Consider the following 14,943-nt stretch of genomic DNA (forward strand, 5'->3'; position numbering starts at 1 on the left):
AAAAAAAAAAAAAAAAAAAAGATTGTAATGTAATTATAATTCCTAAATCCTTAGATTATCATTATAAGGTTATCAGTGGCAAGATAGAAGTGTGACCATTTCATTCATTTAACAAATACTAGGCAATTTCAGTTAAGCAGATGCTTGAGAATTCACAGTAATTGATTGGACAATTTGATTTTGTGTTTTAATAAGGTATTAGGTAGTTTCAGGTAAATTAACCAGTGTTTCCTCATAGTAATTAATTTTTTTTCTAGAAAAGAAATCTGTAGTCCAGGAAATACAAACCTGACTTTTGGGCATACACTGCTAAGAGTGTAAATATTTTCCCATTCCAGTCGGAGTTAGAGAGGAGGAGGATGGGACACTGGTATTAACAATGTATTGGTTGAACTGTATAGAAAATACTATTCTTTTTGTTAATGTTTTGTGCTAATTGAAATTTTTCAGTTTAATATTAATTACTTATAGTGTCTCAGACATCTAAAATTCATCTTCATAAATATGGAAATGAAATTGACCAATAATAGTCATCCTCTCCAGATCTCTTTTGCATTATGGACAGTTGAAGGAAATACAGAGAAATGTTAACAGTAAATTTGTAGTAGGTTTGCTTTTTCAAGTTTAATTTAATATACCTTAAAGCTACTACTCACTAGAGATGTTTTAGCCCGACATAGTGGAGCACAGGAATGAAAACCTAGATATAATTATGCACTCCCTGCCCCTTGGAAGTTCTTCTTACCTGAGCATTTTAAAAGTTAGCACAAAAAGTCTTAACAAATAATGAAAATATTTTTCTATGAAAATAATCCCTACTCGTGCTAATCATTAAGAGTAGTTTTCTGTTAACATTTTCAAGAGCATTTGGTTTTATTAAGTAGTTTTGGAATTTTAGTGCTTTTGTATGTAAAACTCATTTGTGGTTTAGGAATTTAAAATCCTGATTATTGTCAACAAAATGTCAAGAAATGGAATTCTCGTGCATAGGCAAGCTTGGCCAGTGCTTGTGAGACTTTTTAAGTCTTTGTAAATCAAAGAAAGTAAACTCATTCTAAGACTTCACTCTTATTTTTAAGGTAATTGTTTTAAAATTATTGTTTGAGGTTTTAAGGCTTTATTTTGAAAGTTGCTGTGCTATAAACTTAGATTAAATTTGTTTTGTCTTGTTTCTATTTGGAGATGGTAAAATTTATATTCTATGAAAAACTTCAAAATTTGTTTGTAAATCAGATTTTCCTCCAAATTTCCTCTAGGGTTTCATCAGAATGTTTAGCGTGGGGTACTTGATCCAGTGCTGCCTCCGAATCCCCTCTGCATTTAGGCATCTATTTACACAGCCATCTCGGCTACTTTCTCTCTTCTACAATAAAGAAAACTTCCAGCTTGGAGCTTTTCTTGGCTCTTTTGTTAGTATATACAAGGTAAGGCTTTTAGAAGAGGAAAGAAAAATGGGAAATAAATAACATTGCTATTGTTAGAATGAGAGATGGCCTTAGTTCACTTATTTTTTTAATGCTTCTTTCTGGAATATTCATAGATATCTTGAACATAACCAAATCTATACAATGTGTTGGGAAATGAGGGTGCAGAAATTTCTTCTTTTAAAATATTATTTAATATGCTTGAATGTGTAGACATGTTTGCATTTAGATATGGTATTAAACATTGTCAGACTCATTTTCTTTTTCAGTACATAGACACTCAGAAAATATGAATTTTTTGGATATTTCTAGCATCAAAAATGATATTAATATGCCTGGTTTGTTTTTTAAATCGTATTTACTGCCTGGTTATTAGTTTAAATGTATTTCAGATCTTTCTAGCTGAAATAAACACTTGATAGAATCGGTGAGAATTTTCTGTTGTAACTTATATAAGCAATGACTTATATTCCTTCTTCCACCCACTCCCAGTTGCTACTACACAGTCTCAAATAACCAGAGTTCACAGTCTTCCACCCCATTCTGTATGTTCCTATAAAAGTGCCCACACCTAAACATATATGTGGAGATCATTCTTAACCTAGTACTCTGCAACTTTAAGTGATGGCCTTTTGCATAATGGAGTCACTAGTGTGTAAATCGTATTTTATTAAACACTTAAAAGATTCTTAATCTGAATATAGTCTCTAAATGGTAAAATGTGTTAATTAATGTTGACCTAACACATGGACATAAAGATAACAACAGAAGTCACTGGGGGCTTCTAGAGGAGGGAGGGAGGGAGGGAGCAGGGCAAGGATTGGAAAACTAGTGCCAGGGTATCAGGATCAATCATACCCCAAACCTCAGCACCACACCTTATACCCCATAACAAACCTGCACATGTATCCCCCAAGTCTAAAAAAAAAAAAAGTTGCAATTAAAAAACAAAAAAGAGATTAGAACACGTACACACACAGAGGAATGACCACACGAGGACACAGGAAGAAGGTGGCCATCTGCTAGCCATGAAGAGAGGCCTCAGGAGGAGCAAACCTTGAGCATACCTTGATCTTTGAACTCCCAGCCTGTATGACTGTGAAAAAAATTGATTTGTTGTTTTTTTGTTTTTTTTTGTTAATCTACAATCACAAATTGCTCACTTTTGCCGTAATTTTACTCTATAAAAGATATGTGTGGCCGGGCGCAGTGGCTCACACCTGTAATCCCAGCACTTTGGGAGGCCAAGGTGGGCGGATCATGAGGTCAGGAGATCGAGACCATTCTGGCTAACACGGTGAAACCCCGTCTGTAATAAAAATACAAAAAAAATTAGCCGGGTGTGGTGGTGGGCACCTGTAGTCCCAGCTGCTGGGGAGGTCGAGGCAGGAGAATGGCGTGAACCCGGGAGGCGGAGCTTGGAGTAAGCCAAGATCGTGCCACTGCACTCCAGCCTGGGTGACAGAGCAAGACTCTGTCTCAAAAAAAAAAAAAAAAAAAAAAAAAAAAGATATATGTTTGAGCACAGGGATTGTGGCTCATTTTGCAGGAACATGCAGCAGACATTCCAATATATCTGACTAATGAATTAAGGACATTAAAGGAGTGTACATTTTCATAGATGGGATTTGTCTACCTTGCCTCTGTCCCCCCCCCAAAAAAAATACATATTTTATTCATATTTTATTTCTTTGAATAAGCTTTAATGTATATTTTAATAAATATATTGAAAAGGATATATATTCTGTGGGTATATGTGTGTATATATATACACATTCACATATACACACTTTTTGTTGTTAAACTCAAATAAAATTAATGATGGGAAAACTGAATTCTAGAATTATTTAGGGTAAGTAACATGGTCAGTGTCATTTTCTGTAAAAATTCATACATACAAGATAGGTATGGATAAAATATTTTGAAAAGGAAAGGAGGAATAATAAACCATAGATAATGAATCACTTGTTATGAAATATTACTAATGTTAAAAACATTTTCAGTATGGTTTGACTAGGAAGCATTACTAATGTATTTGAATATACAAGAGTTAAGGACAGATTATTGATAATTGCATGTTTATATTCACATTAAAAAAAATTTCTCATGTTACAGCATTTGTATTTATTCTTAACATAAACTCTTAACTATTTACATGTGGATTATCTCCAACATTTTTAGCCCCAGGTTGGTTATTCCCTACCATCTAGCATATCTCAGAGTGTGTTTTGTTTTGCTTTTTAATTTTTCATTTCTGTTACTATTTATTTACTTAGGTAATACGAACAAATGGTATTAAACTAACAAAAATACAACTGGGTCAGAAAATTTCAGAAAATATTCATGTGGTGTGTTCAAAACTGTATGTGATTTTCAAAACAAATTGCCCATGCTATAGTATCTTTGTAAGAATGTTAAGAGAAGGGCAGGCAAATAAACCTTGTTTTTTCTGTTTCTTGGTGAACTGACCCTTTTAAAAAAATTTGGTAAGGTTCTTCTTTATCTCTGGTAATATTCATTGTTTTATAGTCTACATTTAATATTAATATAACTACTTCAACTTTTTAAAATTATCGTTTGATGTAATAATGTTTTCATTCTTTCACTTTAATTTTCTGTCTTCATTTGAAAACTGGTTTCTTTTAGGCTGCAGAGAGTTGGCCCTTTCTTACAGAATCTGATCATCTCTATCTTCTAATTGGCATGTTTGTACTGTTTACATATAATGTATTATATGTAAAGATATATAGTTTATGATATGATTGAGTTTAAACCTACTTTCATGTTGTTTTGTGTTGGTTCCTTTTTTTTTCTTCTTTTTTTTTTTTTCTTTTTTGGCCTTCTGGATTGATTGTGTATTTTACTATGGCTCTATTCTATCTTCATGATTGCGTTATTATTTGTGCTTGCTTTCATTTAGTGGCTGCCTTAACATTTTATAATACACATTTTTAATGTATCAGCCAATCTTCAAGTAATGTTATACTACTTCACATACAGTGGCAGACCTTACAACACTGTACTTTGAATGTCTCCTTCCCATCCTTTGTTATAGAATTTAACATATCTCATTTATTTTTATATGTGTTATACACTCCACAATATATTGTTACTATTTGTGTTTTAGATCAGGGGTCAGCACACTTTTTCTGTGAAGAGCCAGATCATGACTCTTTTAGGCTTTGTGACCATATGGTCTCTGTCATAACTACCCACCTCTGCTGTGACAGTGTGAAAGCAGCTATAGACAATATATGAATGAATGAGTATGGCTGTGTTTCAGTAAAACTTTATCACACTATAATTAGAACTTTGTATAATTTTCACGTTGTAAAATGTTGTCATTCTTTTGATTTATTTTCATTTATTTAGGACTGTAAAATGATTATTAGCTCCTGAGCCATATAAAAACAAGTGGCAGGCCAGATTTGGCTAGTGAGCCATAGTTTGCTGACCCCTATTTTAGATAGTTAATTAACTTTTCATGCAAGTAAATATAAGAAAAATATGTCTTCTAAATTTACCTTCACTTTTCTATTTCCAGAACTCTGCATTTCTTTTCATAGTTCTAAATTTTTGTCTTGTGTCATATTCCTTCTATCTTTAACATTTGTGTGAGCTCAGATCTACTGGTGATGGATTTCCTCAGCTTTTATTTGTCTGGAAAAAAATATTTGTTTCATCTTCAGTTTTGAGAAATATTTTCTCTGGGTATAGAATTGTGGCCTGACAGACTTGTTTAACCAGCATTTTGTTCTTGTTAAAATGGGAATGATGCTTTTCCTAGCATTCGATAGCTAGGCAAAAGTGGAATTTATGGATTTATTTTGAAAATCAGTGCAATAAAATATTATGTGTAATTTCTTAATAGAGTCTATCCAGAGTAATAACTTTATAAAATATTATTTTCATAATTTTCCAATCACATATTCAGTTTGATTTAGATAAGATCACTAATTGACCCGCAAGGTAATCTGATGAATTGATTTGTTATAGTTGTTTTCATTTTATGCTTTTGTTTCTAGAAATGAAATAACTGAAGTCATTGTATTTTCTCCTTAACTAGGGTACTAGTTGCTTCCTGCGCTGGATCAGAAACTTAGATGATGAACTACATGCTATTATAGCTGGTAAAGCAATAATAAAAAATGAATGGTTATTATTGTATTAATCAGTAGTAGGAATGAATTAGAAATACCATCCAATTCATCCAATTTCTATGGATCTTCCTTTCTCTATTGTAATAGAATCCCAGTTGAGGCACTTGTCCAATACTTTGTGATGTTTAACATATTAAGGCACTGTTGCCATCTGATGTTTTGAGTTGGCAGTATAATGACTTGGATATCTGTCCTGCTACAGGCCATAAATCCTAGCGAATGTGTCATAAAAGAACGTAAAGCCTTGGCCGGGCGCGGTGGCTCAAGCCTGTAATCCCAGCACTTTGGGAGGCCGAGACGGGCGGATCACGAGGTCAGGAGATCGAGACCATCCTGGCTAATACGGTGAAACCCCGTCTCTACTAAAAAATACAAAAAACTAGCCGGGCGACGAGGCGGGCGCCTGTAGTCCCAGCTACTCGGGAGGCTGAGACAGGAGAATGGCGTGAACCCGGGAGGCGGAGCTTGCAGTGAGCTGAGATCNTCATAATAACTTTTTAAAGGACCTTAATCATTTTATTAAAAAATCTAAATATTATTTTCCTTGTGTAATATATTATTAAATTAAATAGATAATTTATCAGGTATTTTTTAGGAATAATCTTAGTTATTAGTATTCGACACCTCCTCTCTTCCCCTGGCCTTGGTTTTCCATTTATAGAATGAATGAAAGCACTGCTATGGAGAGAAGTATTGATAGCACTAAAAATTATTTGAATTATTTAATATTAGAAGAATATATGAATAAATATTTCCACTTAAAATCGAAATGATACCAAAAGGCTTTGAAAAATTATTTTTTTTCAATTGTATTTGGCAAGACCACTCCTCTTTAAAGTTAAAATAGAAATGTAAAGCTTCTTGTTATACATAAATCAGAACTGTTTATTTCTAACTCTGAATATCAATTTTTAAATAAAATATGCAATAATAACTCACCCCATTTTAATGTCATCTGGTGTATTACTGTCCTTGATTGTGTTGTAACAAGAGGTAGTGCTGATTCTGTGTAACTGAATTTACATTTCTGATGACATAATAATAAACACTTTGCAATCTTATCAGTTATTTCTTATTTCTTGTTTCAGGATTTTTGGCAGGTATATCAATGATGTTTTATAAAAGCACAACAATTTCCATGTATTTAGCATCCAAATTGGTAGAGGTAAGCAAAATTTTTATGCATGAAAAGTTCCAAAGAATATAAAGCTTTTAGCTGCTGATTGTGTTAACAGCAAATATATATCCCAATGGCAAAAGTAAATTTTAATCCTCTAAAAGTATTTGCAAAGTTGATTCCCCTGTGTTTTTCTTTGTGTATGTGTGTTATTTTCAAATATACATTAAGTATAGAAAGAGTAGTGTAATTAACCTTCATGCACGCATCATGCAGATTCAGCAGTTACCAGCATTTGCCCAGTCTCCTTTCATCTACACTCCTCAACCCCACAGGTACCGAATTGTTTTAAAGCAAATCCCAGACATTGTATCATTTCATCCTTTAAAAAATCTCAGAGTAAAGACTCCTTAAAGATTAAAGGCTAAAGGCTTCTTCAAAACAAACAAATCAACAATACCACAGTACCATTATCATACATTAAAACCCTCCCAGTAATTCCATAGTAATATAATATATCCAATTAGAGTTTATGTCTTCACTGATTATCTTATAAATGTCTTTTTACAATCATTTTATTTTAATCAAGTTCCAAACAAAGTTTCTTTTAGTTTATAATAGTTACCCCCCTACTACTGCTGCTACAGCTTTTCTTCCTCCTCCTCCTCCTTCCTTGACATTTATTTGTTGAAGATGTAGGTCATTAGTTCAGGAAATTTCCCAAATTCTGAATTTTGCTGATTGCATCCTCACTGTTGTTAACATGTTTCTTTAACTCATGAATTTTTAAAATTGTTAGATCTTGAGGCCTAAGCAAATTCAGGTTTAAATTTTTATAGGTGGTAACAGACATACTTCACATTTACTGTGTATGTGAACTTTCAATTGCATGACGAGGCACAAAAATGTCTGGTTGTCTCTCTTATTGTAATGCTAAGATTGATCAGTGGGCTTAGGTGTTGACAGAGCCAACATAAGGTTCCCCAGTAGCCTTTTAGCTAGTAGTTTTAGCAGCTGTTAATAACCACTGGGATTTATTATTTCATTAAGAGTTGTAAAATGATGAAAAATACTATTATTGTTTATTCTGTGTTTATTAGCTGAAATTGTTCTAAAAGCAGTTTTCGTTTTCAACTGTTTGGTTACTCTGAAATATGTTGTTCTGGGAAGTCAAAATAAAATGCTTGATTACTTCATTTTTAATTATCAGTGTTTAGAATGAGTTAGTACGTTAGCATCCTGCAAAGTTGACTGATGAGTCTTTATTTTTAAAGTATCATTATGAAGATTTGGAGTTTAACATATATGATTTATTTTAACCCATTGCAATCATTATGCTCAGATTGTTCCCATATTTGGCCATGAGAGCTTCCTTAAGTTGACTCCTGTTTGTTGTAACATAACGCCATTATCTTTGATAGCTTTCTTGCTGTAAGACAATATATTCCAGGCTCATCTGGGACATTTTCTGCCTCAGACATAAAATCAGTCTTCTCTATAATGGCTCCTACTTTGTTTTAGTGGGAAATGGTATTTAAAGATTTCAGTCCGGGTACTGGAGGTTATTTGCTCCCAGGCTAGTTACTGATTCTTGCCTTTCGCAGTGAACGGAGCTAGAGAATCTCCCTCCCCTTTCTTTTTAGAGACAGAAAATACATTTGGAGCATATTGATATTTCTAATTCAAAGTTAAGAATATAGATTTTATTTAACTTATTTAATTACTTGCTTTACCCAAATATGTGCGTGTGTGTGTGTGTGTGTGTGTGTGTGTGTGTGTGTGAGAGAGAGAGAGAGAGAGAGAGAGAAAGAGAGAGAGATTGAGAGAATATATACATCATGAAATCAGGAGGACAAGAAGGAGCCAGATCATGTAGGATTTTAAAAGCTGGGGTAAATAATTTATTTTTTTTCTCAGTGCACTGGAAACCACCGAAGAGTTTTAAGCATGGAAATGCAGTATTTAATTCACATTTTAAGAAGAGCATTCTGGCTACTATATAGAGAGAGGCAGGACCGAAGCTGAGAGAACAGTTAGTCTCTGTCAGGAGATGGTGGCTTGCACCAGGATGGTAGCAGCAGAGATGGAGAGAACTACACAGGTTTGGTGTATGTTTAGGAGTAGAGTTGACAAGACTTGCTAATCTAGAGGAAAAGGGAACTGAGAGAAAGAAAATAATCCTTAGGTGGCAAAAATATATTCTTTAACACAAGAGGAAACCAATATTGAGATCTAGTTTATTAAAGGTGTTTTACAGCTAAGTGGCCAGAGTTTTTTAAGGCAAGCAATGGTATCTCTCCCTTTCTTGTGTCATCAGGCAATATCTGATCCTGGCAAAAGAAACTGGCATACAAACTGTGCTGGTGCAGACTTTTTTTAAAAAAAAAATTAGGGAGATTAGAAATTTAAGCTTGCTATATCCTTTTGTGGAATTCATTGCTGTGTTGTAATAGACAATCATTTTTCTATGATTGAAGTTAATTTTATATTAAAATGCTCTGTTACTGTACAGTGAAAATGATATAAAGATCAACTGTATAGACCATTGTTTTCTAGGAACCTCTGAGTCAAATGCATATTTTTATTTAGTATATATTATGTTCTCATTACTGTGCTACATACTGGAAAGAATATAGAGTGTAGGATATGGTTTCTATCCTTCATTAACTTAGAATCTGGTTTATTAAATGAATTTTATTATAAATAATTAGAAACACAGTTATTCTATCTATTGGGAAATAGCTATTTCACTTAACATTTCTGTGATGCAGTTCTACCACATCTGAATTAAATTTTCTTCAACATGAATACAGCACAATATATCTGTATCTTGCAATATACTGTTACATTTTTTTTTTCCAAAATAATGGCCAAAGTATATTTATTTATCTTGTTTCCAAAATAGATTATAACTTGGTATATATCTTGCAATTCTCATATATCCCAGTCTCTTACACATATTATGTACATTTAATCCTCAGTATATACTTTTGGATTGATTTGTATGTAAAGTATTCACCTTATCATTTCCTTTGTTGCTTTGCTCTTTGGTTATGGTAGCTTATATAGATCTTGAGGATTCTTTTTATGGCAATTCAGTTGGGATATAATTTTAAAAGAGTCATATTTACTTAGCAAGTATTTTAAAGCCATGGTCTGGGGTAGGTATTGAAGACCATGCAAAGTTGAAGAAGAGAAGGTTGTTGCCACCTGTCAGTGACTTCTTTTGAGTTTTCATCCTGTTTATATTCTTTATTTTGTGAAGAACAATGCCCAGCATGTAGACACCGTTAAATGTTTACTGAATAAATTAATGAAGGATGAACAGATCTATCAGGGAAGAGAGCACATGAGCACTGTACAGAAAGCATTGAAGAGTAAATATCATTTAAAAAGCAGCAATAAAATGTTCCTGAATTTACAGAAAAGTATTACTGCTTGAAGCTGGGATTTGGAGCAAAACAGTGAGGGAAAGGGAAGGGCTGACCCTTAACATCATTATGAAAAATGTGACATGGTTTGAGCTCTGAAGGGAGTATTAGGATTCAGAAAGGTAGAAAACATAGTTGTAGGCAGGGAGCACAATGCTCAATTATGTTTTTAATGCTGAGGTTTTTTCTTTATAACTCTTGTCTTATGCTTGTTTTGCAGACAATGTATTTCAAAGGCATTGAAGCAGGGAAGGTTCCCTATTTTCCTCACGCAGATACTATCATCTATTCCATCTCTACAGCAATTTGCTTCCAGGCAGTAAGTATAGCTTTTTGAAATGAGAAATTGAATGATTCCTGTTTCTAATGTACATTAATCAAATGGGAGAAAAACAAACTCTGGGAACATTTCTATTTACAGTATTACATTTTAAGCTTTTTTTTTGTTGTTTTTTGTTTTTTGTTTTCAGCAAGATAGCTTGCAGGCTTCTAATCTTTAAACATGTTAACTTAATGGGCTAGGTCCTTTCTATGAGTACACCAATTTTTAGGTTTTAATAGACTACAATTTATAAGTAAATTATTATTCCAGTACCTTGGGAAGAATGCCCCAATTTAATTATCCTTCCCTTTGATTAAAAAAAAAAAAAGGATAATAGGGATATGCTGTTAATAGTCATAGGCATGAATACAAATAATTGCACTTCTCCAATATTCAGAATGAGGATGAGGAAGAACTAGTTTCATATAAGCATTGCTCAATCTCTACATTCTGTAACCATTATTATTGACATTAATGGTGTTAGGGCTGTTTTAAAATTTTGGAAAACTTTTATTTGCTCTTTCTCACAAAATGCTGCCAGGTTGAAAAACTCATTAAAACTAATGAAGTATCAATATCTCAGTAAATCCTTCCTGATAATGACTATTCACTTAATTATTACTTCAAAAGCAACTTTTTTTTTTTTTTTTTTTTTTTGAGATGGAGTTTTGCTCTTGTCCAGGCTGGAGTGCAGTGGTGCAATCTCAGCTCACTGCAACCTCCGCCTCCTGGGTCCAAGTGATTCTCCTGCCTCAGCCTCCCAAGTAGCTGGGATTAAAGGCATGCACCACCATGCCTGGCTAATTTTTGTATTTTCAGTAGAGACGGGGTTTTTCCATGTTGGTCAGGCTTGTCTTGAACTCCTGACCTCAGGTGATCCGCCTGCCTCAGCCTCCACAAGTGCTGAGATTACAGGTGTGAGCCACCGCGCCCGGCCAAAAGCAACATTTTTATTTGAAGGCATATTTATGAAGATTCTTGATAGTTACCAGCTTAAACATCAATACACCTTTGTGTATTTCATCACTTTCAGTTTTCATTTATACTTACTAAAAGAATTCTCAAATTTAATATTCTTAGGCTGTCATGGAAGTTCAGACTTTGAGACCATCTTACTGGAAGTTCCTTTTAAGACTCACCAAGGGCAAGTAAGTGACTAAGCAGTTTTCTTAAAATATTGCTAGTGGTTTTATCTTTTGAGGGAATATTCTTTCAGTGGTAAAGTAGGTATTTATATATAAATAAAATATGAGCAACTTACTAAGAATAACATGGGGCGTTTTTGGAGTGATCATTATTCTGACCATTCTTTTCCCTGTATAATGTAGATGTTTTAAGTGGTCTAGATTAATATCAAGTTGATTTGCTAACTACTGATTAATTGCTACATAAATACTTAAGTCTGACTGTTTGAATCATTGGCCATTTCTTTTTTATTAAAAATATTAAACAGATTCATTAAAGATCATCTCTACTTAATTAACTGATTTCCATTTTGGAAATAGTCATATTGCATTGCTTCTTGTTGTAAGTATACTTCCCTCTACCTTGCATATCATTTTTGCTTTGTTTTGTTTTCTCCCCTGATCTTAATCTAATTCTTTGGGAGGCATTTTGACCTAATAGAAAGAGCATGGGTTTTAGAGTCAGGCAGACCTAAATGTGAGTCCAGCTCTGCTACCTTCAGCTGTGTTACTATGGAAAATTATTTACCCTCATGCGCGTAAGCTTTTTTCTGTCTACAGTGAAACAATAATACATACATTGTATGGTTGTAGGAAAATTAAGATGCTTATAGTAGCACTGGGTAAATTGCACATATTACTGTCATTACTAAGAATAATAGCAAATACTTGTATAGTGCTTACAATGTCCAAGGTGTGGTTTTAAGAGGCACACATACAATATACATGTATACATAAATATGCATTTAATCCTTAAATCCTAACTCTATGAGTTAGGTACTATTATTATCCCTGTTTTACATATGAGGAAGCCAAAATGTACAAAGGGGTTAGATAGCTTGCCAGAGTCACTCAGTTAGTAAATGAAGGAGCTGGAACATAAATCAGGCAGTCTGGCTTCAGAACTTTCCCTCTTATCTGTGTCGCTGTAGATCCTTTATTTATTATTGTATAATCATTTTTTTGTCATTTAGTTTTCTGCACATTAATGAGTTTTACTAGTTGATTATTTTGGAAGGGAACTTACTTTGGAAAAGTACTCAAAGTCACATTTATAGGCTGTCAGAATAGTGCTGGCCAGTGATTCAAAACTAATTTCATTCAGCTGTTTTCTCCAGAAAGGAAATAAGGAAATGCTTGTGAATAAGCACAGAGACCCAGAAGGTCTATCCTGTACATTAGCTAAATTTGTGTATTTGAAAAATGTTATATATCTTAGGTTAGGTAATGGATAACATTAGGGTATGTTTTTACTGTGTTGTGTCTATTAGACATTTGAAAACCTGTATGCTGTTTGCCTTTTTTTTAGTCATTAAACATTTCCACATTTGAATGTGTTTTCATTTGATTGTGAGACATTAAGATGTCAACTATGAGAGGAATTACATTTAATGCTTTTGCCTCATTGGTAATGTTAGCTCATTTTTTGTTTAGTTTCCTGTGAATTCATTCATCATAAAAATAATAATGAACCTAATTTTCTATTTGATACAGTCTAGTGGAAAGAATTCTAGAAGGGTTTGAAATAATGATTGTAATCTCTGCAGTTTCAGATCTGGGGATTATCTCTTTAAGTAAAATATGGGACAGTGTATCTCGAAGAAAAGCATTCATGTGACTTGAATCTGCCATTGAATTTAGATCCTTTGCTATGTTAGCCTTTTCTGTTTTCCCATCCCACAAAAGATAAGTTAACTAAAATGAATTATTTTATAAACTATATTAATACTTGGTTTACTGTATTCTTTGTTTTACAGATTTGCTGTCATGAACCGAAAAGTCCTTGATGTTTTTGGTACTGGTGCATCTAAACACTTTCAGGATTTCATCCCCAGGTTGGATCCAAGATACACAACTGTAACACCAGAGTTGCCCACAGAGTTTTCTTGAAGATGACTGTAATTTATTAATGTGACTAAATGTTTCATCTTGAAGAGTTAATTATGTTGAACACAAAGGAGGGGGCCCAAGCTTGAACTTCAGTGTTATTTCAGTTAGAGATACTCTTTTCATTTGTGTTGTTTTTCTTATGAATCAGAAATTCAGAAGCTTTTTAGGAAGATGTTGCTTAATAATTAAGCTTCCTCCATAGCCAGAATAAGATTCTGGATCACCGTAGTGATTGACATTATTATATATTATTGATCAAATTATGTCCGTAAGCAATATTATATAATCTATGTAGAAGTGTAATAGCAAACAAGAGTACACTTAAAATTACTTTAAAAGATGTCTTTAGTTCATTCCAATATAATTCTTGATTAAAATTAGGATTATTTCTATGTTTGAGGATTTACAAAGGATCACGGGTACATGGATTTGGTCTGAATTTTTTTTAAAGTTTTGAATTGGTATCTGTAGTAGTGGAATGTTATAGATTTGAAGTAACTCTCCACGGACAGTGCTGCTTTCGTGTAGAGCAATTTAATTGGAGAAGTGGCCATTCTTACTTCAGGGATGCAAAGATGGGTCTCATACCATTTGGATAAATGTCGTGGTATCCATGCTTTTCTTTCAACTAATAACATCATCTCTCTTCATGACCAGTTAGTTGGGATATTTGGCAGCCTAGCAAACCTATGTACTAATGGCAGGTTAGGGGTAAATGGAAATGGACACATCCAACAGAGTTGAAATGTATGTTTTAATCTTTCACAGAAGTATTACACTTGAATATTTAAAAACAAAACTTTTTTTTTTTTTTTTGAGACGGGGTCTCGCGGTCTCGCTGTGTCACCCAGGCAGGAGTGCAGTGGGCGGATCTCAGCTCACTGCAAGCTCCGCCTCCTGGGTTCACGCCATTCTCCTGCCTCAGCCTCCCGTGTAGCTGGGACTACAGTTGCCCGCCACCTTGCCTGGCTAGTTTTATTTTTTTGTATTTTTTAGTAGAGATGGGGTTTCACGTTGTTAGCCAGGATGGTCTCGATCTCCTGACCTCGTGATCCGCCCGTCTCGGCCTCCCAAAGAGCTGGGATTACAGGCTTGAGCCACCGCGCCCGGCCAAAAACAAAACTTTTAAACTTCCTATAGGTTTATTACGTTTGTTTTCATTTATATGGACATAATTCTTCATAGCTCAGTTTATATGCCATTGTTGTGTTAGAAGGGATCAAAATCCTATGGAACAAAGTAGTCTTGGCAAGTTGGCAGTTTGTGTCCTCTCAGCTGTTTAACTTATGTAATGGATGTTTTGCACCTGAAAACACTATAAAAATCCAGTGTTTGTTTAAAAAGTCGATTTTGTCACTAATTGGATTCAGGTTCTCCAGCCTTCTTCTTGAATATCATTGTCACCGTTTTTACTG

The 14,943-nt window shown here is 33.8% G+C and overlaps 1 protein-coding gene across 3 annotated transcripts in view; it reads left to right on the forward strand.

The window, feature by feature from the left end:
* The window catches only part of TMEM135 (transmembrane protein 135), a 271,052-nt gene extending 256,676 nt beyond the window's left edge, over nucleotides 1–14,376 (forward strand). For all 3 annotated transcript variants that reach the window (XM_017850919.1, XM_017850917.1, XM_017850918.1), the window contains 6 exons: nucleotides 1,257–1,424; nucleotides 5,491–5,554; nucleotides 6,673–6,749; nucleotides 10,353–10,451; nucleotides 11,535–11,602; nucleotides 13,396–14,376. In XM_017850919.1, the coding sequence (XP_017706408.1) occupies nucleotides 1,257–1,424; nucleotides 5,491–5,554; nucleotides 6,673–6,749; nucleotides 10,353–10,451; nucleotides 11,535–11,602; nucleotides 13,396–13,528 (609 nt within the window). In that variant the 3' untranslated portion in view covers nucleotides 13,529–14,376. The remainder of the gene's footprint in view (nucleotides 1–1,256; nucleotides 1,425–5,490; nucleotides 5,555–6,672; nucleotides 6,750–10,352; nucleotides 10,452–11,534; nucleotides 11,603–13,395) is intronic.
* Nucleotides 14,377–14,943: the final 567 nt, after the last annotated feature.

The sequence above is a fragment of the Rhinopithecus bieti genome, unplaced genomic scaffold (genome assembly GCF_001698545.2).
Source record: "Rhinopithecus bieti isolate Rb0 unplaced genomic scaffold, ASM169854v2 scaffold_30846, whole genome shotgun sequence".
Classification (NCBI taxonomy): domain Eukaryota; kingdom Metazoa; phylum Chordata; class Mammalia; order Primates; family Cercopithecidae; genus Rhinopithecus; species Rhinopithecus bieti.